The 25929-nt window shown below is 47.1% G+C and overlaps 1 protein-coding gene across 1 annotated transcript in view; it reads right to left on the bottom strand.

The window, feature by feature from the left end:
* CUL5 (cullin 5) overlaps nt 1–25929 on the bottom strand; it is a 778902-nt gene that overhangs the window by 315392 nt on the left and 437581 nt on the right. The window contains exon 10 of the mRNA XM_078657044.1: nt 18306–18413. Coding sequence (XP_078513170.1) covers nt 18306–18413 — 108 coding nt within the window. The remainder of the gene's footprint in view (nt 1–18305; nt 18414–25929) is intronic.

The following is a 25929-nucleotide window of genomic DNA, read 5'->3' as shown; positions in this document are numbered from 1 at the left end:
CATTTTGCTAATAAAAGCAAAACAAAATGGTTGTCTTGTTTGTTAATCTTTCAAGATTTAAATCTAACATTAAAAATTAAGAATAATGTACCTAGTAAAGCAACAGACACACAACAGTCACACAAAGTCTACTCCACACTATCATATGACTTACTTTCAGTAAGACACTTTATGCTGGATATTGTTTCAAACCACAGATTCCTCACTTTTACAAGATCCACATGCGGGATACAGAGAATTCTTCAACAATGTTCCCACGTGCCAACAAGAAGTGCCGTTTGGTTCCACGTTGACGCCATACAGCCCCGGAAGTGACAGAACAGAAATGCATATAAAATCATCCCTGCGCACCAACATTAAACTGTTCTACTTCTGAGCCACGAGGCAAGGAGCACTTTGGAAAAATTGTAGATGACAGTACGCCAAAATCTAACTTTGGGGCTTGTGAAATTCAGGAGTCCACTCCACAGAACAGGAAGGAGTGAGGAATCTGTGGTCAGAGAGGATATCCACCAGAAAAAGCATTATTGAAGGTAAGTAACTTATTCTTGTGATAGTTACTTCTAACCCACAGGTTATTCACTTTTAGAATACATAACACAGCTGTGCCTTCCAAATGTGGATGGTCTGGGTAGCGGACTCAGAGCAGAAAAATTGCAGGACTAAGCAACCAAAGTGGCATTCCCATCAGACAAGATTGTCAAGACAGTAGTGCTTCCAGAACATGTGCACGAATGCCCAAGTTGCTGCCTAGCATATGTGTAGAACATCCAATCACTCGCAAAATCCTTCACAGTGGCTTTGGCATTGGTGGAATGAGCCCGCAAACCTTGAGGGGGTTGCTTTGTGGTCTGTGCGTAGTAGATCTTAAAGCAGGAAGCTATCCACAGTCATCTGTTGCACCAAATTTCCCTTCTTTGCTCTATAGAATACTCCAGAAAGCTTATCATCCACACAGCTGCTTTTGTGTGGTCAGTGTGGAAGCTCCAATCCTTTTAGAGTTGAGCTGATGGAATCACCTCTCTTGAAGGGTGAGGTGGAGAAAAAAACTATGGCAGAGTGATAGATTGCCTAAGGGGAAAATATGTCACCACTTTAGATAAAAGACAGCCCTGATCCTCACTACCAAATTGTCTGAAAAGATCATGGTGTATGGCGATTGCACTGAGAGCGCCTGCAGTGCACGGAGGTAATGGCAGTTCAAGAAACAGTTTTCAGCGCCAGGAGTCTTAGCGAGCATCGGTTTGAAAGGCAGGCACAAAGGAAATATTAGCGATAAGTTTAAGTCCCACTATGGCATAATGAACTGTTTTAATGGAACCGAAGACTCCGACATCTTGAATAAACAGCATGAAAATAAGTGATTTAAATAGAGCAGTTTGATTGGGCAAAAGTAGAAAAGCTGAAAAAGCAGACAGATAAGGCCAATGATAGAAAAAACAATAACATCTGAAAGTTTAACCTGCAGAGCATCAATAGGACTATCACCACACCAGGCTAATGTATGGAAAAATGAAAACTGAGAAATCACATTGGAGGAAACTAAATCATGGAAAACCAATACTAAGGAAAGACAATTTTAAGGATATACGAATAAATAAAAAATGTAAGGAAACATTTTAAAGTAATGGTAATTTAAAAAAAAAATATCCCAAATTACATTAACCTTGGGTGGAGTTTAGGATTAGTGAGGGTTTTTGGGTTGAGGGATGAGTGATGTTTAGGAGTGAGCATGGATTTCAGGGATGGGTGGAGTTTAGGGGTGGAGAAGTTTTTTAGATAGCAGGAATGCGTGCATTTTAGTTCTGATGAGGGGGTTTTAGGTTTCGCTGATGAATGGATTTTAGGGGGTGAGGTGTTAGGGTTTAGGGATGGGTGGAGTGTAGTGGTTTTGAGGGGTTTTAGGGTTCAGAGATGGGTGGGGTTTAGGCCTAGAAGGGGTTTTTTTGGGGTTCAGGAATGGGTGGAGTGTAGGGGTAGAAACATTTTTTATGGTTAGGGGATGGGTGAAGTTTAGGGGTCAAGGATGTGCGTAGTGAGTGTTGTTTATTGGATGGGTGAAGTTTAGGGGTGGAAAGGGCTTTCAAAGTTCAGGGATAGGTGTAGTTTGGTGTGTTAGAGATTTTTAGGGGACAGGAAATGATAGCATGTAGAGGTTGTGAGGGTCAGGGATAGATGGTGAGTAGGTGAGAGATCGATGGTGTGTAGGGGTGGTGAGGGGTCAGCAAATTAAAAGCTTTCTGCCAAACAAAGTAATTGTTTGGCAATGTAAAAGATAGAAATCTGAAAGAATGTCCCTTGAAGTTAAGTACTGAAATAAATCTTTCCAACAAAACTGTTTCTGAAAGTAAGAGTATTTAGACCTTAAAGAATAAGCATGCAAAAGCCAATTTTGAGAAAAAAGGCATTGTATGAATTGGTTTCCATTAAATAGTCAATGCTATTTGTTCTGAAATTTCCAATAAACATTTTAGGTGAAATAGTTTCTCATTAACCCCTCCACTGCGCCGCCGTTTTTGCGGAAGTGCGGCACTTCCGCAAAACAGGCGGGCCGCGTCGGCCATTGGCAGACGGCAGCACCAGTGAGGTAGCGTTGCCCTCGGCCAATAGCCGACGGCAGCATGGAAGGGGTTAATGGTATTCAATGAAATCTGTTTTCTAAGAAATCACATACAATCCACCAGGAAACCAACTTAGCCCAAAGCCTAGCAGAGATGGAAATTGTCAGTGGGCATCAGGCTGCAAGGATGACAACTTCCTTGGTTGACAAATCAAATACATTTAACTGCCACTCATCCTCCACTCATGAAGGCGTAGGTTCCAGAGGCTTGGGTGCCGGACCCTACCGTGATGCTAAGACAGAAGATGCCCTGAAGTCATAGCCAGATCGGACCAAATGCTCAGGAGCTCCAAGTACCAACTCTTCTTGCCCAGTTCAAGGCAATTAAAATCACTTGGGCCTGTCTGCCCCAAATTTACTTGAAATGGAGGCAGAAGAGATAGCAGTGGAAACACATACTGGAGCCCTACTTTCCACTACAGAAAGAATGAGTCTCCTAATGAGTGACTGCAGAAAAGTGCCGCTTTTTGCATGGTTACCCCCTACTTTTTGCCTGACATTTGATGCACTTTGACTTGATGTGCCCTGGGTCCCTGTCAATCAGGTTTCTAGGGCCTGTGTTATTTCCCAAAACTGTACCACAGGTAAACCCTTGTAATGGGTTCCAAGAGCACTGTTACCTGAACAGTTAGACTTTGGGAATGTGTTCCTCATCCCATGAGAGAGGCACCTGTTATAGTTCTCTGCGAAAGTGTGTCTAGAAAACGCAATCATGTTAACAAGTTCCACCACTGCAGAGAGTGGCAAGCTTGATGGCTGACCAACAATCGATCTTCTTATTGACCCTCCGCTTGAATTCATTGTTGCACAAAGCGCTGCTGCAACGGGCGCATGTTGAGTCTGGCATAAGGTACTAAGTCTATACTTGTTGCCTCCGTCTTTTCAGAGTTTAGCTTAAGACAGTGAATACTCATCCAACTAACGACAAATTTCATACAGTTGTTGAAAACTTTGAGCCAACCTCCTCCATGCTGCTGGTCATAGACACTACAATTTGCGTGTTGTCAGCATAGGAGATAGTCAAGAAACCAAAAGATTTAGTCAGTTTTGCAAGTGGTGCCACATATATATTGAATATAGTGGGGCTCAGTGATGACCCTTGCGGGACACCACAGGGTAGGGAAAAAGGTTTGGAGGTGTATTCTCCAAAAGAGACCATTTGCTCTGTACCATAAAAAATGAGCATAGAAGGCTACAGCCTGAGCCGCCGATTGCTATCTCTGCTAGGCATTGCTTCGTGATCGAGTGGCTCACCGTGTCGAAGGCTGCAGATAGGTCCAAAAGGACCACTGTAGCCTTACCTCCATTGTCCATGATGTCACTTATCTATTCAGTGGTCACTACAAATGCAGATTCTGTACTATAGGCATCCCTGAAGCCAAAATGAGCTTCATCCAGAATTTCGTTTTGATCTAAACATTTTGAGAGAATGGTGTTTAAGTGGCCCTCTAAGTTTTTTGCTGTTGCAGGAAGACGTGAAATAGGACGGTAGTTCTTTTCTGCATTTGGGTTTAGTGAAGGTTTTTTAGCAAAGGGACACATTTTACCTCGCTGTGGGAAAGCTACCCACATTAATGGTGTTGTTCAATAATGTGGTAAGAGGAATTGCTATGCTTCCTGCTATCTCTTGAAAGACCTTTGAAAGACACAGGTCTGATGGGGCTCCTGATTTGGTGAACCATAATAGTTTCAACATTTTATAGCAAGAGGTGGGGAAACGGCAGAGAACCGGATAGCTGGTATTTGACAGGGCATTCCCTGAAGAAGGAAGATTGGTGCTTTGACTCACATTAGAGTCCCTCTATACTGGCTTAATCTTATTTTTGAAAAATTTGGCTACGTCATTGCAATCAATGTGACTAGGGATTAAGGTGGAGGCGGTGGAATATATCTGTGGTGTGCGTTAACATGCCTTTTGGCATAGACAGGTATTGTGTTGAGCGTAGATTAGAGGATAGGGTCGCAAACAAAAAAAAAGGTAGCAGATCTACCTATGACATCATGGTAGGGGGTGGTGTTGTCCTGGGGAAGATGGTTTAGCAGGATAGAGATCAGGGTCTATATAAGCAGGTGGGTCTGATCTTAAGTGTCCCAGTGGTCATCCTGTTGTAGGACAGAAAAACCATACCATCCCCTTCCCACCCTCCTGTGCAAGACTGGAGGGAACCCACTGGTGAGTATGATGCAGGGGCAGCAGGTGAAGCCGGTGATGCATGCATGTGCATGGTGCTCATCAGGTGTTGAAGATGGGCTAATGTGCACTGGGCTTGTGGCCTTGTCTGATTTCTTCCTATGCTTTGGTAGAGGAGAAGTATCCAAAGCCTCTTGAAAGGACAGGTGTCTCTTGGATGGTTGTGCACCAGTGTGTGGAGATCTTGTGGTGATGCGTCTAGTCTCTGGATGAATCATGTATATTTTTTCCTGGAGTCAACTTATCCTGCAGACGCTGAAGCACAGGTTCAACAGGGTCTGACCATTGGGCTGGTTGGCCGAATGCAAACGTTTTCGGCCAGATTGAGGAGGTTTTTGGTGCCAATGGTTTTGGTTCCGAAGCAAGTGTTTTTGGAGCCGTCGTTGAAAGATGTTTCAACGACAAGGATTTCGGCTCCAAAGGACAGCTGGGCTCCGATGAAGGAGACATTTGGGAGCGTGTGGCGTGTGCTGTTTTTCCGGCACCGAGCTGAAGCAGGGCATGTATGAGACAGTGGTAGCCCAACAGTGGATTTAGGCCTGTCTCTTGTCGGTTGATGACCCTTGTTGGAGGTGGCCTGGGGTCAGGGTTGAGGTGGAGGGGCTACAGTACTCAAGGCTTGTCCTGGTGTGAGATCCTGCATTTTGACCTCGGAGTAGGAGCTGACATCTGCGCCTGTACCTCCTCTTGAAAGACCTGGGGTCTGAAGAGATCCGGAGTTCCTTTGAAGCTGCAGCGAGACATTTCGAGGCATCGAGCTCAACAATCACACATTGTCTTCTTGGACTGAAAAGACCTGCAGGCCTCGCAGCAGGCTTTCTTGTGTTCAGGGGAGAGGCACAGTTTACATACCTGATGGGAGATTAGCGTGCATGTACTTGGCGTGGCATCAAGGACAGAGGCGGAAGTGTCTGTTCCATCACCGGGTGGACATGGTGAGGGGGGTCGGGGGGGGGGGGTGTGGGGGTGGGGGGAGAAACATCAGAAATGTAAGGTCCACCCTGAAGGGCGAAGACCCATGAGGACTGCGGCTGACTCGACTCGTCCCTACGAAGTAGACATAATCAGACAGAAAAGAGAGAGCGAAGAGGCGATCGAAACAATACTGACGGTAAAGCCTAAGAGAGATAAGCAACGACAGTGTAGAACCAGAGCAGCGGATCACACGTCCAAACCAGACGACTGGAGAAAATCGAACAATGGACTTGATGACCATGCACATTAACCAGCAAGAGGAGTCACACTACCTTGTGACTCGAAAGACTTTCTTCAAAGAAAAACAACTTGCACACTTCCAAGCCCAACACTTGATGGCAGGATTATATCTAAGCATGTGTATCTACAGCCTAACATGCCTTGACTATAGTTGTTTTGAAAGTCCAGGGACACCAACCTCTCTCCTAGATCCAGAGAAGAATCCACATAGGATAAGCATTTGGAATTGGTCTTCGCTCAGAAAGGCTTTCAACTGGCAGAGGCCTTATTCCTTCTTGAGTATGAGGAAGCAGTGCAAGTTGCACTGCTCTTATCTATCCAAAGACTGGTATCCACTTGACAGCAAACTGGGCCAGGTGGTTGACTTCTAGCATCAAGACTGTAGAGTGAATCTCAAAAGGGTAGGGCATAAAAGGTAGGGAATAGCTCCTTTTAATACGTTGTAAGGATGGGCATCATTGTAAGCTACCCCTCTGGCATAGCCTCTACATTTTCTGTGCTCTTGTTGGAAATACTTGATGGGAGACATGATCCCCAAGGACTGTGCTGTGAAGCAACTGTTCTGAAACGATTAGAGTGCTAAATCAGACTTCTTTCCCCAACAATCTGGAGCCATCAAATAGCATGTCCATCAAGAACGCTTAGACATCTCCTGACGACCTGGTTAATTTCAACCATACATGCCTTCTAAGCATGATACTGATGCCAATAGTTCTGCATATATATAGTCTGAGGTTTGAATCCAGTCAACAAGACATATGTCACCACGTTCTACCCATCATTTAAGCTAGCGAGGGTCTGAGGTTTTCCAGGGATGTCAGCAAGATCTTGCTCAATAAGTCCCATAAAGCATATGGGCCCAGAAGGTACACTGTTTAAGGATCCAAAGGTTACCATAGCCGAGGAGAGAATTCTCTTGCTGAACAAATCTATAAGTTTCAACTCTCTTTAAAGAGGGTTGATCAGAAAATAATTAGTATTAACTTTACTTGCTGTCACCAGACTTTTTTAGGTAGGATGCTTCATCTGAAAATCAGGATCGCTAGAGGCAGTCTATATAGCCAGGCCACAGTTTGAGTGACTGAATGGTCAGCGCATGGTTTAGCCCAAGTGGTCAAGAGGCTGTCTGTGAGAGCCTTGTTGAATTGCAATAGAGCGGTACAAAAGGGTCTCACTTACCACTGGATTCAAGCAAGCCTGACTGAAGATGGCTGAAATGCCAGAAACCGGTCCTCGGAAGCTTGTTTCCGGTCCAGGGAAGGCATGGCTTGGCAGTTCGGGCTGGACTGTTCCCATGAGGCACAGGGTCAGACTGATTTGCATATGTCTGAACTGGGGTGACAGAGTGGGCTAAAGAACGGTGATGGATTAAACCCAGATCTGTTGACTGCGTGTGAGTGTTTGATTGGTTCAGATGCTCCGTCCATCACCACCACGAATTGCAATAGAGGCGAAGAAGAAACTGGATCTGGTTGAAGGATCTTTTATAAATTTGCCTTTGTTTCAACAGTAGTCAGCTGTAAGTCCCGCACTTCTGCTGCACTTTGTGCTGCTACTGCCAAAGAGGTAATTTCTTTCACTGGTGGCGAGTCCAACTCAGCCTCTGCAAATGTATCAAGCCCACTAGCATTCAGTAAATCCAGACATAGTCCTTCATCAGAGTAATAAAGGAGACAGGTGGGCTGCCTGCTCCATCTCCTCATCATCATCACTATTAAGGGGAACATCTTGGGGAAGCCCCGGCTTGGCAGTTTGGGGTGGATTGTTCCAATTGGGAGCAGGGTCAAAACGGATTTCCTTATTGTTGGGTCCAAACTGGGGTGGCGTGGTGAACAAAGAAAACAATGGATTAAACCCAGATCTGTGACTGGGGTGAATGTTTAATGTGTTAAGCATTATGTCCATCATCCGTTCTTTTTGCTTTTGTTGCCCTAAATGGGAATGGTATGTCCAGACGTGGGTACCGTGCTCACTGCACCACTGGATTCAAGCTAGCCTGGCTGATGAGGGAGGATACCCCGAAACCGGTCCCAGGATTCTTGTTTCCGGTCCAGGGAGGACCTGGCCTGGCAGTTCAGGCTGGACTGTTCGCATGGGGAGCAAAGTCTGTATTACATATGGTGGGTTCCAAACTGGTGTGGTGTGGGGAGCAAACAAACAATGGATTAAACTCAAATCTGTGACTGGGGATGAATGTTTGATTCAAGAGCTTCTTCTTGCCAGGCAGCAAAAGGACAGACACAGTTGCGCACCCACCTTACATGCTATGCAGCAGTCGGTCTTTACAAGTGGTCTGGTTGGCAGCGGTGTTGACTGTACTTATCACAAGCCCACACAGCTACCTTTGTGTCCAGAAAATAGAACGTATTGCTCTGGAATCAGGTAGGCGAGTGTGAACCATCTTTGAAATTCAGAATAGGATTTTTTTATACTAATGAACTGGAGCTAGTACATCGCTTAGAAGTAGTAAATGAGGGTGTTAGTGCTACAGAGTATATAGCAGTAATGTTTGAGTATTTTTTACTGTTCATGTTACTCAAACGTCCTAGCTACCTTAATGTTTATCTTCATTGGGGTAAAAACTCTGTGCACTAGATTAGGTCGTTAGTTTCAAAATAAATATTTTTGAATATTTAGCTTCTGGTGATCCTTGCATATGTTATTCATTTAGGAAAGAGGATTTGGTGTTCCATTAACTGTCTCGGTCTAATCTCATGGGATTGCATCATACCTGAAACACATTCAACACACATAGTTGAGTGGGATTTGCATGGATTGTAGGTCAGTTGTTTTTCTGACTTGGGATGGCACACTAACCCAATCATTACTGCTAGGGGTCAGAAATCTGAAACTTCCACTCTCTATTTTCTAGAGAAAGTTATCATCAAATATTAATCTGAGAGCCAGATGAACAAGTTACTTACCTACGGTAACACCTTATCTGGTAGAGATTCTATCTAGCCGCAGACTCCTTATCTCAGAATTATTCCTAGGCTTCAGACTGGATCCGGACATTTTCGAGCAGTACCCCCTTCACGCCGGTAGGTGGCATCATTCAACTCTGCGTCTTCTGCAGCAGAAGTGACGGACGCAGTACTTATTTAGGTGCCACCTCAGTGCGTTGACGCCAGTTTACTATTGTGACTTTCACACCAGAGTGCAGAGCCACGATGAAGCCTGACCACTGGTGTGAGTTTGTATGGCCCTTTGTAAAGGGAAACCACCATTATTTTTTTCAGGTCACAGATCGGGAAGGATGGGAGGGTCGGTAAGGAATCTGCAGCTAGATAAGTCTCTTTAAGTAATTTGCTCATCTGATAAAGACGTCTAGCTGCGGAGTCCTTACCTTAGAATACATACACAAGCAATGCCTCCCCGGAGGCGGGTCTGCAAACAAAACATAGACTACAAAGTCCTGTAGGACCGAACGGGCAAAATGCCTATCCCAACAGACCTAACTGCCCAGACAGTACTGCTTTGAGGATGTGTGCAGTGAAGCCCACGTTGCAGCCTGACAGATGACTAGGACTGTAAATCTGCAAGCTAATGCTCAGATAGAATGAGCATGCAAGACCTCATGTGGTTGCTTTTTGACCAATACATGGCAAATCTTTAAGCCGAGCTCCATCCAATCAGGGTATGGTTAATTTCTGCACAGCCTTCCCTTTCTTGACCCTGACGTACCCATTGAAGAGTTGGTTGTCTACCCGGAATTCTTTTGTGCAGTAAAGGAAGAACGACAACACTCTTTTTGGATCCAAACGTTGGAGTCTCTCCTCTTCCTCTGAAGGATAAGCAAGGCAAAAAAGGTAGGCAGGATGACTGTCTGGCCTACATGGAAAGGGGTGACTACCTTTGGGAGGAAGGAGGCACATGTCCGAACGACCAGTTTCTTAGGATAAAAAGTAGTGTAAAGTGGGTGCACCGAGAGAGCCTGCTACTTGCTAACCTCTCCTGGTCGAGTTAATGGAACCAGAAAGATGGTTTTGATGGTTAATAACTGAGAAGGGCAATTGTGTAACAACTCAAAAGGATCGAACATCAGGAAAGTAAGGACCAGGTTTCAAGTCCCTCTGGGAAACTGCATAATGAATGGCCTGGGGGGAACGTGTTGCAAACCCTTGAGCGATCTTATCACAACGGTTGACTTGAATAAGGATAGTTGGCAAGCGTATACTAATTTGATGGAGGGGCGCCTGGTTGCTAGAATAACATCTCAGACTTCGAGAGGAAGGTTGAAGGCTGCCAACTGTCGTCACTCAATCCCCATGCATGAATGTGGAAAGTGTGCAGGTTTAGGTGCAGAACCCTCCCCTGTTGCAAAAAGAACCAACAATGGATGGAATGTTGAACAATGTCAAACACTTATCCCCAGTACAGAGACCTGGGCCTAAATCCATCGTTTTTTTGCTTGCCACACCATTTCAGTTGAGCCCCAGCCATATGAAAATTCTTCCTGGTCCAAAAACAATCATGCAAGGACCGGTTTCGGGGGTATCCCCCCTCATCAGCCAGGTTAGCATTACTCCAGTGGCATGGCAGGCATGGGACCCACGTCTGAGCATACACGTACCACTTAGGGTGACAAATGCAAAAAACAAACAAAACGATGGACGGAATGCAGAACAATGTCAAACACTCACCCTTAGTACCGAGACCTGGGCCTAAATCCATAGTTTTTTTTGCTCAAAATTACATTCCAGTTTGGATCCAACCATATGCACATCAGTCTTGACCCTACTCACATAGAACAGTCTACCCCGAATTGCCAATTGCTGCAACAGAAGATTCTATCGAAGAAGCAGCTTGACCAGAGGACCGATGCTCATGCTCAACAGCTCAGGATACCAGACTGTCTGTCCCCAGTTCAGAGTCACAGGAATGACTTTGGGCCTTGTCATTCCTGATATTCTTGAGAACTCTAGGCAGGAGTGGAATTGGCAAAAAGGCGTTCAGGCGGCCGGAGTTCCACTCATGACCAAAAACGTCTCCAAGCGAGAGCCACATTGCAAACTCCAGCATGCAGAACTGCTGACATTGTGCATTCTCTGCAGTGGTAAATAGTTCTAACCAAGCCTCTCCCCTTTGGAAGAGGCCTTGCACCACCTACAGATGGAGACACCATTTGTGATCAGCTAGGCATCAACCGCTGATTTTGTCCACCTAACGTTCAGAAAGCCTGCCATGCGTTAGACCACCAGAGAAATGCCCTGGTGTTCCAGCCATGTCCACAGATGCAGTGCCTCTTGACAAAGGGTCCACGATCCCACCCTGTCCTGCTTGCTGTAGTACCACATAGCAGTGGTATTGTCCGTTAACACCTGCACTAGCCTTCGATTGATGGAGGGTAGAAAGGCCTTCAAAGCCAAGCAAATCACCGGAAGGTCCAACAAGTTTATAAAGAGTCCAGACTCTGCCGGAGACGAGAGTCCTCTGATCTCCACCTCTCCCATGTGGCGCCCCAGCCCAGGAGTGACGCATCTGTCACTATAGTCAGCTCTGGTTGGGGAAGATATATCCAACTGCGATTAGTCACCCCTGCAGGTCGTTTGCAGTTCCCATTGCAGAGTCCGTATATGCCAATGGGCTTTGTGTTACCAGTAGGAGGCTCTGAGGTGCACCAATGTCAGAGTCTAGCTCACCGAAATCCAAGATAGACGTTGAAACTTCGGTATCAGACTGAATATCCTGGACTCACCGTTCGAGAGGACAAGCCCGGAACTGAACCGTGTCCAGTAAAGCTCAGATAAGATGGAGCGTCTGAGAGGGAGTATGGGGAGATTTCGGAACGTTGATAGTGAACCCAGAGTGCAGGACATTTTCCGTAGTTTGGAGGTGGGTGATGACCACCTGGGTCGAGCTTGCCTTCAACAGTCAATCGTCGAGGTAGGGGAAGACTTGAACCCCACACCTCCGTAGGTGTACTGCAACCACCACCATCACCTTGGTGAACACCCAAGGGGCGCTGGCAAGGCCAAAGAGAAGGGTGACAAACAAAGTTCTTGTGTCTCACTGTGAACTGCAGGTAACATCTGTGGGCGGGCAGGACGGGAATGTGAAAAAATGCATCCTGCAAATCCAACCTATCATCCAGTCTCCCACTTCTAGAACAGACAGAACGTGAACAAGTGTGAGCATTTTGAATTTCTCCTGTTTGAGGAAGAGATTTAGAAGGTGCAGGTCTAAGATATAACGAACACCTCTAACCTTCTTGGGCACTAGAAAGCAGCTGGAATAGCAACCACAGCCAACACTTGCTGGCGGAGGTGGGATTGTCCTCTGTCAACTGAACGTAAGTGGGTGGCATGGCCGTAGGAGCAGCCACATAGGGGGTAGAGTAGCCCCTTTGTACAGTCTGCAGTACCCAAAGGTCTGATGTTATTAACCTCCAATGGGGCCGGTGAAGTCGAAGTCCTCTGTAACAACTTCTTTTTGTGTGACTTACCCAACGATTATTTGGACAGAGAGGACGACCATCTGGTGCAGTTCAGCGAGCTGTCCCAGGACCTTTCAAGCGACCGAGATCTTGATCCTCGCGGGGTCGTCCGACGTCAGATGGCAAGGAACCTGAGGAGCCCTCCCCTCAGTGCCTTCGAGTGCATGGCGTGGCAATCCTTTCAGGCCTTCTAGTCATGATCATTCTCGAGGCACCATAAACAGACCAACTGGGGGTCTTTCAGACATCTGTCAGTGAAAGGTGCCGCATGGTTTGAAACCAGCCGGTTTCTTGGGAGACATCCCTCTCACACCAGGAGAATGAATTTTCTTTATCAAAAATAGTCGACAAAATGTTGAAACAAGCATTGGCATAGCCAATAGGTCTCACCTTTGGGACCTTATGAGTGTTTAGCCATTATCACCCACTAGGCAAAACACAGATCTCTCCAGCAAGAACATTATCAATCAGAGTTATCTTACCATTGTTAATATTCGCTTAGATCTATAAGGCACACCAACTCTCGGCAATAGGTGCAGTGACCCCCATAAGATATTTTAAAATGCAACCTCTGCAAGCAATTAAGTCACAACACATTTACTGTCACGTTTCTGCTTGTTGCCGATTTTTTTGTGGCAGAGTTTTTTCTTTTAATAAAAAAAATTTGCAATTTGAATGTGGAAGTTCTTTTCATGACTCTGCCATCATGACTCCACCACCTTTTAGTTGTCAAGCCTTGACCGCCTATTTATCGTGGAGTTTTTCCAATTCCAACACTGGTCACACACAGACCTCTAAGGTGATCGCATTAACCATTTGAGCCTTCCCTGCACAAAAACGTGCATTTCCCACCAGTTACTTTTGCTAGCATTTATTTTTTATTTACGCATATATGTTACATTTTATATTTATTGACTTTAAGGTGAAAGGCCAACAAAATAGTTGCAGAACATGGTGTTCTTTTTTTTTACCAGGGATCTGGCCCCACCTCTATTGCACTCAGAATCACAGTCCCTGCACTTCAAACGCCGGTAACAAGTGACACTTTGGACGGGAACTCGCGATACAAATCACAGGGGATTCCATAACTCAATCTTTTCATGCTCCAAGGAGGGTGAGACTGAGTGGCTTTTGAGGGTGATCCACAACCACTTGAGATAAAAAAAATAAAAAATTCTGAAAGAAGGTGAGCAAGGTAAGTTTTCAGGAGAAAAGGAGTGTTCTCTCTTGAGTATGTTAGAAAGACACCCTGCAAATAAAGTTAAGTGTAGAAATAAGGAATGCTGCTCTGTGGAAGGGGCATGCTGTTTTGAGGAATGATGCGGACATGGAACCAGCAGCTTAAACACCGAGAGAGTAAGACTACCGGCACCGAGTGTGCTCTGTCGCATCGTAACAATCACAAGAGGGTTTCCATTACCTGTGGCTCAACTGGGTGAGCACGCTGTCCGTTTCTCAATACTCTCCCGGGTCGCTCCTCCATGGCCGACTATGCCCTGTTGCCTTCTCTCGTGCCAAGGATGAGGACAAACTGTTTAAACTTCAACCCACCGCTGGCATCTGCCATATACAGATATAGATATAAAAAAATTATGAAAAGAAACGCAGCTCGGGCCTCCATCTTGGCACCGCGTATATTGCATTCTTTAGAACACAATAAACTAGTACTCCAAGTATACTGAAAAAGCTGTCCGCGAAAAAGTCAGCAATGAACCAAAATAATTTATATGCATTAAGAAGTAACAGATAATGGGGTAAGTAGTAATTAAAATCAAATACGTACTTACACAGAAACACTGCTGAAATAATTCGCATTTGCAACCCTTAATCTCGAATTGTACTGTAGGTCTGTTTCATGAAATACACGATGTTCATCTGTTCGGACCATGCATACAATTTGAGGAAGATGTTCGTTTTACGGTGTTTTCAGCCAAGCCCCAAGGACACAAATGAGCGTTTCCTTCATTTTTGTTTATGTCTGTGTCTATGATTACCTGCCAGAGTGTTTCTCCACTGATTGGCTGGTACCTTCTGATAAATGGTGGAGTGTGTGCCGGAAGGGAGAGTTTGGGAAATGTTGAGTCAACGCTGGGTTTAGAGGGGCGGAACCTGAAAACTATTACAGATTATGGTGAGAAATTTCAGGATAAACTGGGTATGATGGCTGCAGGGGTGGTGTGGGTGGGAGGGACAATTACACCTCGCAAAGACGAGGAGGGAAGGGACTACGCAGATTATAACAGAAAAACTCACCAGCCTGTGGCAGCAGTGCTCAATGGAAACAGTGCAGTACATGCACAAGTTGCCAAAAAAGTCTGGAGTGCTTCCAAGAGTTCACTCGTAAGCAGCGTTTGCGCCCTGCGTTAGGCTCGACCTAAAAAGCCAGTCAAAAAGTGACAGAGGGGTAGCTCTTCGCGGATCTGCGCTATCTGGTGCGAAAAGGAAAGAACTGAAGTCAGCATGAAAAGTGGCCACCATATAGGTACGGAGTACCCAGTTCCACCGCGGCTGACACAGAGTCAAAATATGCTACCTACCAGCAGGCAGGCGTATTGCTCGAAAACTGCTCCAGATCCAGGCTGACACCTGGGGCTAATTCTAAGGTATGGCACCTGTGGCTAGAAGTCTCTATCAGATTATATGTGCCGTCAAAAGTGCTTCTGCATCCATGCACACAGCAGGGAATTATTCTTGCGTTTATGACCATTAACGAACATCCTACAATGGAGAACCCCGGCTCTCATGACTCATAGGACAGTCTCAATTTCCTTTACTAGACAGCTCTCTTTAAGTGGAGTTATTGTTAAAGCATTGGTTCCAATAAATTTATAGCAAAGCTCACAGTAAATGTTAAGTTCAGGTAACAGCTTTCCCTTATATGTCAAAGGATTTTAAGTGCTCGTCTAGGCACGGGATGCAAGCTACCGCCACACAGATATGCTTGCAGATGCAACAGCTCAGCCAGGCGGATGCTCTTTATCTTCACTCAGGGCCCGGTGCAGGGGCAGCAGCTCTGGGCATGTCAGCTTGGATGGCTTCAGTCCTCTGGTCTATGGTGGGGGTCCCAGAGTGCACAGAAGGCAGAATCAGCACTAGTTTGTTGTCCTTCTCTGGTTGCACTCTCTGGAGCAGACACGCTGGTTGGAGGTGAACTTGCTGGTGAGCGGGTTCCCCTCACATTGCTTGAACACAGAAACACTTGAGGAGGCCGAGACACCTTCTGACAGACTCTGGTCAACTTTAGTTAACTCTACCAGAAACAGTCCACAATTCTGGCCCGCCCTTCTTCTGGACTTGGCGGCTGGGCTTCTCCTTACTCCAGTAGTCAGCTCCTGTGGTGTCAAACATTTTCCCCTTCCGAGTAGATCAAACAAGCTCCAAGGTCAATGGTAGACCCAACAACTCTTCCAGCAAAATGTCCCATCACCTCTGGGAGACTGATGTTCGACAGAAGCTAGCCCTGAATCTGAGCAGTTTTTCAAGAAACCTGTGGAGCAGTCCCTTTCTTGGTAATGACGAACTTGGAACCAGGACCAGGTGCAGTCGCTTGTGCTTCAGCAAGTTCATGCTTAAACCTAATAAGTGCTTGACAAGTGGGGTAGTTCAACCTTCAAACATATTTCGCTGACAAGGGGATATTAAACCCACCATCATGCCCAGGAACCATCTTTAGATTAATCATTTTCACATTTCATGTTGTGCCTATACTTACTCAATCTGCTGACGTAAGCCCAGCTTCCCATCGATAGCTGTGCTCAGGAAGGACTAATCAGCAATCCCCAGTGAAAAGGAGACCACAAACCTTCTCACACATCAGTGTCTAGGGTTACACTCAGGAATCTAAATAATACACTTTTGCTACCTGGGGAAGCTGTACCACAACCTCCAACTTGTGCTGTGTAAAACCAGAGCCAATCCAAGAAGGATCCCAATAGAACATTCATATCCACCATGCACGCTTTACTCGACATGCAAACAAGATATCTGTACAGGATGTCTGTGCAAGAGTGTGGGTATTTTATACAAGTTGAACTTTACATAAGTGGAGCCGGTAGGTGCCACACTCCTACCAAAAGACAGGAAAAAAGACTATCCAGTGCTAGAATTATAAAAAATGATCCGCTGCCACCACTGCTTAAAGTTGACAACTCAGGATATGAACAGTAGCCCCATTTCGGCTAGAGGGCATGTTTGGTGAAAGCGCTACAAGTCTGAGAACCAGGCTCTGGACCACAGAGCCAAAGGACAGACCTAGTCCTCAGTGTGCATGCTGGGTTAGCATGTAAGCTGGGCCGCAAAAAGTCATAATAGATCTTATATGCAGTTGGTTCACCTGGGTATGGGTAAATGCCCATTTACAATGAAGGGGATTCCATCCATACACTATGTTGAAAGTTTCTCTCCCTAGGTAGAGGCCAGCCAGCTGAGGATGCTTCACAAACATGTACGTCGATAGGTGGATGTGGTCTATCAATCTACTATTTAAGGCACCCTAGAACGTAAGCTGACCTGTTCATACAATATTGAACCATGTGATTACCACAAACCCTAAATGGCAGCTGAGAGAGATTTCAGTTGTATAATATATCCTTAAACCTGCACTATAGCATGCCATCGGAGTCAGCAACCAACCAAAAATGGAACCAGTCATGTCACTGTTATCCACAAGCTGAACTTTCACTCCAGTGCTCAAACTAAATCAAAGATAGACAACTCTGTCATAATAATCCCACAGGCACACCCTAGTACTTCAGCCCATACTCATAAACTCAAAGAGTGGTCTCTACCAAACGTACAGGTGCCCGTCTCCACCGAATAGTGGATGCCTACCACAACCAGCACAGCAATCTCCCTTTGCAAGCACTGTAGCTATTTAGTACAGGTGCCTGCCTCCTCTTCCCTCTGACCTCTATGTGTGCTAGCTACTCCTACAGCCCCACAGGACTAGCTCCGCTTCTTCCTCCAACCAGGTGAGATGTCGCCGTTTGATTGCTGGTACTTATTAGTTATGGAGGTTTACCATGCAGTAAGTGGACTAGCCTCTCTAAGAGTAATCCCTCACTGCTGTGGAATGTTACAGCAGGAACTGGATAAAAATCTGCAATCTTCAGCAAAATACTCCCTTTTAAAGTTGGACATAGGTGGAACATGAGGGTGGAACAAACAAACAATACCCAAGAAGAGAAGGTATCCTAACCGACCAGCCACTTCACAAGAAGAAGCTGTAAGAGCTATGTGTATCAATCACAGACATAAGGACTATGACAAACAAAGGAAAGGTTCAAGAATGCACATAGAGGCAGTGAAACATCTTCAAGAACATAATATATTCCTGAGAAATGTGAAATGTTGTGAATATAGAATCCACAGCAGTGTGTATAGCTAAGAAAACAATCAAAAGGGCCTTTATCAATGCTCCCATGTTATTTTAGTACAAACTGCATTTAACTACCTAGGCATTCATGCAGTGAAATATCTTGCATCGTCACTCAGGAAGTTAATGGTACATTTTACTGTTTTAGGTTGTTTTTTAATGTTTTATTAAAAAAGACAACAATTGTGTAGAGACATGCACAGTACATATTCTGTGTAGCCGTCAATACTTAGTTATACAAGAACTCATCAACTGGAGCTTAGAAAGGACAGATAAAAAAGGAGAGACAGCTAAATAAGCAGAGTTATAATCAGACACCTAATGATTTAGATAGCTTGAAATCTTAGATGGAGAGGTAATCATAGGATTTTTATGTTTTATTTTACAGGCAAAATAATTTTCTCCTTAGAGAATTAATAGATTTGTGCACGTACATCAAATCTCTGGACAACAAGAAATACAAACCTACCTTATCCCGGGCAGTAAGAAACCGTGGATCATCTTGAAAGGCTTCTTTAACAAGTTTACTAAAGCGATTAAATAATGTGAGCAGTTGTTCCACATACTTTTCAGAATCCTAAAAAAGATATCATACATGCAGGTTAACATTACGGAATTCACATAATATACCTGCTACTTAGAATATCCATTTTCTGGCATTAAGACATTTTCTGATCTCCAACACTCCAGCATATGCCTGGAGAGTCTATCCAGGATATATTGTTTTATTTAAGTGCCTTTAGTCAGTCAGTTATCACTCCAGCATAGCTCCCAATCTTTTCCAGTGACATTTATCAAAGGCTAGGACTGCCAAAGAAGGAAAATGTTACTTACCCTGTAAGCATCTGTTCGTGGCATATAGTGCTGTTGGTTCACTTCCTGTGCATACTCTTGCCATCTAGTGTTGGGCTCGGACATGTACAACTTGTTTTTGTTCTAAGAAGTCTTTCAAGTCGCAAGGTAAAGTGACTCCTCCCTTAGTTGGCAGTGCGCAAGGGCATCGACTCCATAATTAGATTGTTTTCCAGTACAGTGGATGAGGATGGAGATAGAGCATAAGAAAGCATAATGATGTCCATGCAATCGAAAGGGAATATAGGAAAAAGACGAAAGTTATTTGCAACAACCAACAGCTTCTAGAGAGGAGGGTGATGCATGTCAATCTACAACCCTACATGACACGAAGAGATGCTTACAGGGTAAGTAATATCTTCTGTTAGTGGCAGGTGTAGCTGTAGATACATATACTGTGCATAGACTGTAAAACTATTTCCACTATACGGCAGAGGATAGTCAGAGGATGTTACAGAGCATTGTAAAAGTGTACGCAAGACAGCGTGGCCCACTTGGTCTTGCTGCCTCGCTAGGACATCCACACAATAGTGTTTGTTGAATGTGTACGGTGTGGACCAGGTAGCTAGGTTACGGATATCAGCTATTAGAATGTTGCCAAAAAATGCCATTGAGGCAGCCTTTTAAGGTGTAGAAGGTGGCCTTGGAGGAGCAGGGAGCTGCCTTTGGCATAATCGGTTTGAATACACTTGACTAGACAGGAGAGCAATTCCTGCTTTTGAAATGGCAGTCCCTTTGTGTGGTTTTGAGAAGGCCAACAATAGCTGTTGTGCTTTGCGAAATGTTTTTGTTCTATCAGAGTAGTACATAAGGGCTCTCTTTACATATAGTGTATGAGTTTGGATGCAGAAAGAACACTGGCAGTTCTATGGTCTGGTTATGGTGGAAAGAAAATATCACCTTGGGTAGGAATTCTGGATTAGTCAGACGGACTATCTTGTCAGCGTGAACCTTAAACAAAAGGCTCCTCTAACGTCAGCACTTGAATATCGCTTACCCATCTAAGGGAAGTAAGGGCAACCAAGAAAGCCACTTTCCAGGACAGAAATAGTAGAGGGGAAGAATGAAGGGGCTCCAGTGGGGGCCCAATAAATCTTGCAAGTACCATATTACGATTCCAGGACGGGACTGGGGGTATCCTGGAAGGGATAACTGTTGTATTTATTCCTGCCGCTCAGCCTAGAATGTTGGGTGTGAGAGCTAGATAGAATGTTGAGTGTGTAAGACTGTCAGTTTGATGAAGGGCTGAGCGACAGGAGGCTGCTCCTGGTGGGGTTTTATCCTCTTCTTATCTTACCATCTTACCTGAAATAAACTACTTACAAGGAACTTCAAGGACTACGCTACTTTATTTACAACATTTTTGGCGACTTTGAACCTACGTGTACCACTTCAAAAGAAGCTGCAACTCACATGAAAAGATTTCTTAAGAAACAGAACAGATCAGAAACAGAGGATTTAAGAAAAGAAGGTAAAATACTCTACAATTCAAAGTTTTGCTTAATCTTTCTAGCACCACAAGACCCCACCAGTGACCCCGAAATTGGTCTCCCTAAGCCTTAAGAGTGCCAGATCAAGCTGTCATGATCAAGGTCAAAAGCCACTGTAAGAGCCACGCAGTGAAGTAATGACTACTGACGTTGTGAGCTGAGAAGTTTTGACCTTTAAAGTAGTGTTTGACAGCAATTGCGCAAAGCTACACGTTTTCTGTTTTGGAGGAAGCTATCACTCATATGGCATATACTGTGAGGGGTAGCCCTGGTGTCTGGTAATCTTTGAGTCGAGTCTGCCAGATTTTCCCCAACTGTGATTCCTTATTTAACCTACACCAATCTCCTATGCTTGAAGACACTTGAGTGGCTGCAATCCTTTCAGGGCAATTTTGCACAAGGTGTTCGGGGGCAAATATCGAGCCCAGGCGTTGGTTGTTACAGTGTTTTTAAGCCCTGCTTCCGTTTGCTTTAACATCGTACCATCATTTCAGCTGTTTGAGCCATGTTCAACATTCACCCTCTGTGTTTATTGCTTAACAGCATTTTGTGACATTTCGAGTCGTTTATGAGATAAGGTTAATTAGGAACAGAGGTTCGGACCCCGGTGTTCAACATTTTAATTTGGTGTTGATTCGAAGAAAACAGCTAATTTTACATCAAGTTATATGCGCCATACAAACTTATAAAACCGTTACTCTGTGTTTTAAATTTCAAATTGACCTCGTGCCACTTACCATCTTTTGTTTGTCGCGCAGTGTCTCCGTTCTTTGATTATTCCCTACGTCACTTTCAATAAAGTTGGTCAAGGACGCACTGATCGTGCCGCCATTTTGTACTGGTTCACTTTGTTTGCTGCCAGCGCTTTGCCATCACGTTTTTTAATGGAATATCAACACCTTTCTACACTAATGGCAGCGACGACTTACTCTTGGCAATGTGGAACCGCTTCTTGGAGGACACTCGACTCGAAGGTACTGTTTGTTACAGTTGCTGCATGTCGCTGTGCGTACCTCGGCATCATTGTGGAAAATTTTGCTCGGGGGCAAAGATTGAGCTCCAGTGCTTAACGACAGCAACTCTTTACAAAGAGGTGTGCTCCCTGTTCTGCAAATATTCTGCCACTGCAGCTAGACGTAGGAGAATGGATGTGCAAGCCAGACGCACAAGTTACTTACCTTCATGAACGATATATCTGTAAGAAACAGTAGTTAGTGTTAGATTCCTTACCTTAGAATATCCCCAGGCGTCAGACTGGATCCGGAAAGTTTTGCGTAGCAGTACCCTGCTCGTCGGTAGGCGTCTTCTGCGGCTCCGTGTCCGTCGTCAGCGTCGTGGTCACCGGGATGACGTCATTGGAGTTCTTAGGCGCCGCCCTCGCGCGCTGATGTCAGTTCTTGTACATAGCTTTCCGCGCCAGGATTGCAGAGCCATGCCAGAGACCAACACTGGTGCCATAAAACTAGGGCCCTCAAAGGGAAATACCTTAACCCTAGATATCGGTCCGCAGAACGGGGAGGATGGGGAGGATGGGGAGGATGGGTGGGGCAGTAAGGAATGTAACACTAACTACTGTTTCTTACAGATATATCGTTAACAAAGGTAAGTAACTTGTGCATCTGAAAGAAACAGGTTAGTGTTAGATTCCTTACCTTAGAATAGATACCCCAGCAATACCAACCGCTGTGGTGGGTCTGCGGACCAAGATCACACCAGAAAGTAGTGGAGAATGAAACGGCTGTCCAGGCAGTAGTGTCTAGCAAACGTGTGCAGCGAGGCCCACGTAGCTGCCTGACAGATGTCCTGCAGGGGGATTACCCGACCCAGGGCAGTAGTAGCCGACGTGGCCCGAGTGGAATGGGCCCTCAGCCCAACCGGAGGCTCTTTTCTAGCCAAGGAGTAACAGACCTTGATGCACAACACGACCCGTCGAGAGATGGTCCGTTTGTGCACCGCCCGCCCCTTCTTCGCGCCCACGTAACCAACAAATAGCTGGTCGTCGACCCGGAATTGGCGTGTGCGATCTAGGTAGAAGGAGATTGCACGTTTTGGGTCCAGACGGTGGAGCCTCTCTTCCTCCTTATAAGGATGCGGAGGCGGATAGAAGGTGGGCAAGGTGATGGACTGCCCGATGTGAAAGGCCGTAACTACTTTGGGCAGGAAAGGACGAGTTTTTAAAACAACTTTGTCCGGATGGACAGAAAGGAAAGGAGGCTTAGAAGAAAGAGCCTGGAGCTCACTCACTCTCCTGGCAGAGGTGATGGCAACCAGGAATGCAGTCTTAAGAGTAAGGAGACGAAGAGGGCAACTGTGAAGTGGCTCGAAAGGACCGCACATAAGAAATGGAAGAACAAGGTTCAAGTTCCACTGAGGCACCACGAAAGGAACAGGAGGGAACATGTGCTTGATGCCCTTCAAGAATCTATTAACAATAGGGGACTTGAAGAGAGAAGGCTGATCAGGAAGCCTCAAGAAGGCAGAAATGGCAGAGAGGTAGCCCTTAAGAGTGCCCAGAGCAGAGCCCTGCTGGGCAAGAGAAAGAAGTAAGAGGAGAACCTCTGAAAGGGGGACTGAGAGAGGATCCACAGCCTTTGTTGTGCACCATGCCACACATTTGTTCCACCTGCAGGTGTATACATTTTGTGGAGGGACACCTGGCTTCCAGAATCACATCACATACTTCAGGAGGCAAGTCAAATGGCCTCAACTGCCGCTGCTCAATCTCCACGCATTGAGGTGGAGGCTGGACAGGTTCAGGTGGAGGACCGTCCCCTGCTGCTGCGACAGAAGAGGCAGACGAATCGGAGGATCGACTGAGTAGCTCGGGATACCAGTATCTTCGTGCCCAGTCCGGAGCCACAAGGATGACTTGGGCCCAGTCGCGCCTGATCTTCTTCAGCACTCTGGGCAGAAGTGGTATAGGCGGAAAGGCGTACAACAGACCGCAGTTCCACTCGCGACGAAAAGCGTCTCCGAGCGAGTGCCGCCTTGGAAATTCCAACGTGCAGAACTGATGACATTGCGCGTTCTCTTCGGTGGCGAATAGATCTAACCAAGGCTCTCCCCACTGCCGAAAGAGGCCTTGCGCCATGTCTGAGTTCAGACGCCATTCGTGATCCATCATGCACCGGCGGATGAGTTCGTCCGCCCTGGCGTTCAGGGAACCTGCCAGATGTTGAACCACCAGGGTGACGCCCCGGTGTTCCAGCCATGTCCAGAGGCGCAGAGCCTCCTGACAAAGGGTCCACGACCCCACCCCGCCCTGTTTGTTGCAGTACCACATGGCGGTGGTGTTGTCCGTGACCACCTGCACTACACTTCCCCGGACAGAGGGAAGGAATGCTTTCAGTGCAAGCCAGATCGCCCGCAGCTCAAGAAGGTTGATGTGGAGCCGGTATTCCGCCGGAGACCAGAGGCCTCTGATCTCCCTCCCTCCCATATGGCGCCCCCAACCCAGGAGGGACGCATCTGTCACCACTACGTACTCCGGGTGCAGAAGGGAGAGAGATCTGCCGCTGACCCAATCGCGGTTCGTGAGCCACCACTACAACTGTTTCGCAGTGCCCTCCGAGATCCGGACGTAGTTGGACAGGTTGCCCTGATGCTGTGCCCACTGAAACTTCAGGTCCTACTGTAGAGCCCGCATCCGCCACCGGGCGTGATGCACCAGAAGGATCCAGGAGATGAGCAACCCCAGGAGCCGCAGCGGCAACCTGACCGAGACTCGGGATAAAGGCTGAATATCCTAAACCCGCTGTTCGGGACGATAAACCCGAAACTGTGCTGAGTCCAGAACCGCTCCGATGAAGAGGAGCTTCTAGGACACAGGCGTGACTTCGCCACGTTGATGGAGAACCCCAGCGAGTGTAGGAGGTCGGCCGTAGTCTGGAGGTGGGAGGAGACTGTTTGGGGTGAGCCGCCTTCAACAACCAATCGTCGAGATAGGGGAAGACTGAAACCCATAATCTGCGCAGATGAGCTGCGCCCACCGCCATCACTTTTGTGAATATCCGTGGGGCGCTGGTAAGGCCGAAGGGGAGCACGGGAAAATTAAAGTGCTCGTGGCCTACTATGAACCGCAGGTATCGCCGGTGGGCCGGAAGGACGGGGATGTGGAAATACGCGTCCTGCAAGTCCAACGCTACCATCCAGTCTTCTGGGTCCAGGACAGCTAGGACCTGAGCCAAAGTCAGCATCTTGAACTTCTCCTTCCGGAGTAAGCCTTTGACGCTCCTTAGATCCAAGATAGGGCGTAGGCCCCCTTTGCCCTTCTTTGGTACCAGAAAGTAGTGGGAATAGCAACCAAGTCCTACTTCTGGCCCAGGAGCTGCGCTCGTCGGCCCCCTTGGCCAAGAGGGCCGTAACTTCCTCCTGCAGAAGTTGCAATTGATCCACCGACATGCGGTGGTACTGCGGTGGCATGGCTGGAGGGGTCGCCTCGAAGGGGAGGGAGTAGCCCCTTCGGACGATTTGCAACACCCACCTGTCCGAAGTGATGGTAGGCCAGTGGAGGAGGTGATGGCAAATGCTGCCTCCCACTGGCGAGGAATGGGCCTGAAAGCTCGGACTAGGAGGATTTTGAGGCAGATGCTGTGGGGGCAGGTGTGGACAGGCCTTGCCCTGTGTCCCCCAGGACCGCCACGGCGGTTACCACGTCCGCGACCGCGTTGAGGTGGGTTCTGCGGCCTGTGGCTAGCTGGACGTGAGGGGGCGCCCCTTCCTTGGCCACAAAAGGGGCGGAAGTGTGCTGGCGTTGGCCGAGGCCCAAGGACTTGGCCGTAGCCCTGGAGTTCTTAAAACGTTCCAGCGCGCTGCCTGCCTTATCGCCAAAAAGGCGACGGCCATCAAAGGGTACGTCCATAAGGGATGCTTGGACATCGCCTGAAAAGTTGGCGGACCTCAGCCAGGCTTGGCGGCGAACCGCCACCGTCGTTGCAATCGCCCTGCCTAGCGAGTCCGTGGTATCCAGTCCACACCGAAAGGAATATCGTGCTGCGTCCCTTCCCTCCGCGAGGGCCTGGGTTACCTTTGCCTGGACCTCCGCCGGGCACTGCGGCAGCACCTCCGCAACCGTATCCCACAAAGAGTGAGAGTAACGGCTCAAAAGGCAGGCAGCGTTGACAGACCGCAACCCTAAACTCAGTGAGAACTGCTTCTTACCGAACTGGTCGTACCTTTTGGATTCCCGATCCGGAGGGGCGGTTCGGAATGCGGTCTGGGAAGTTGAGGCCTGGATCACCAGGCTCTCAGGGGTGGGGTGAACGGACAGGAAACTGTGGTCGCCCGGAGCCGGGCGCTGGCGTCGGGCCACGTTCCAATCCACAGGGAGGCCTGTGGAGGGCCTGGACCAGGTGCCCAACAGAATGTCAGCAAGGGCCTCATTGAACGGCAGGAGAGGCTCTGAGGAGCTTGCCTGCGGTTTGAGTACCTCAGTGAGGAGGTTAGTCCCCACAGCCGCGAATGGGAGATCAAGAGCCAAGGTCTTGGCTGCCCGAGTAAACACCACGCTGTACGCAGCCCCCTCCTCCGTAGCCACAGTAGGAGGGGAGACAAAACCAGTGTCGGGCGAAGTGTCCAGCCCACTGGCCTCCCCAAGTTCGTCCGCCCAATCCTGACTCAAATGGCACTGCAGTGCCAGAGGGTCCTCAGACCCCTCCCAATCCCCCTCGTCCTCCATCTCCTGAAGGTCAGGAAGAAATGATGGAGCCGGATAGTCGGTGAAGGGCTCACCTATCGGCGTCGAAGACGGCA

Source organism: Lissotriton helveticus, chromosome 8, assembly GCF_964261635.1.
Source record: "Lissotriton helveticus chromosome 8, aLisHel1.1, whole genome shotgun sequence".
Classification (NCBI taxonomy): domain Eukaryota; kingdom Metazoa; phylum Chordata; class Amphibia; order Caudata; family Salamandridae; genus Lissotriton; species Lissotriton helveticus.
The sequence above is the reverse complement of the archived record's forward strand: the minus strand, read 5'-3'. Positions and strand labels throughout refer to the sequence as shown.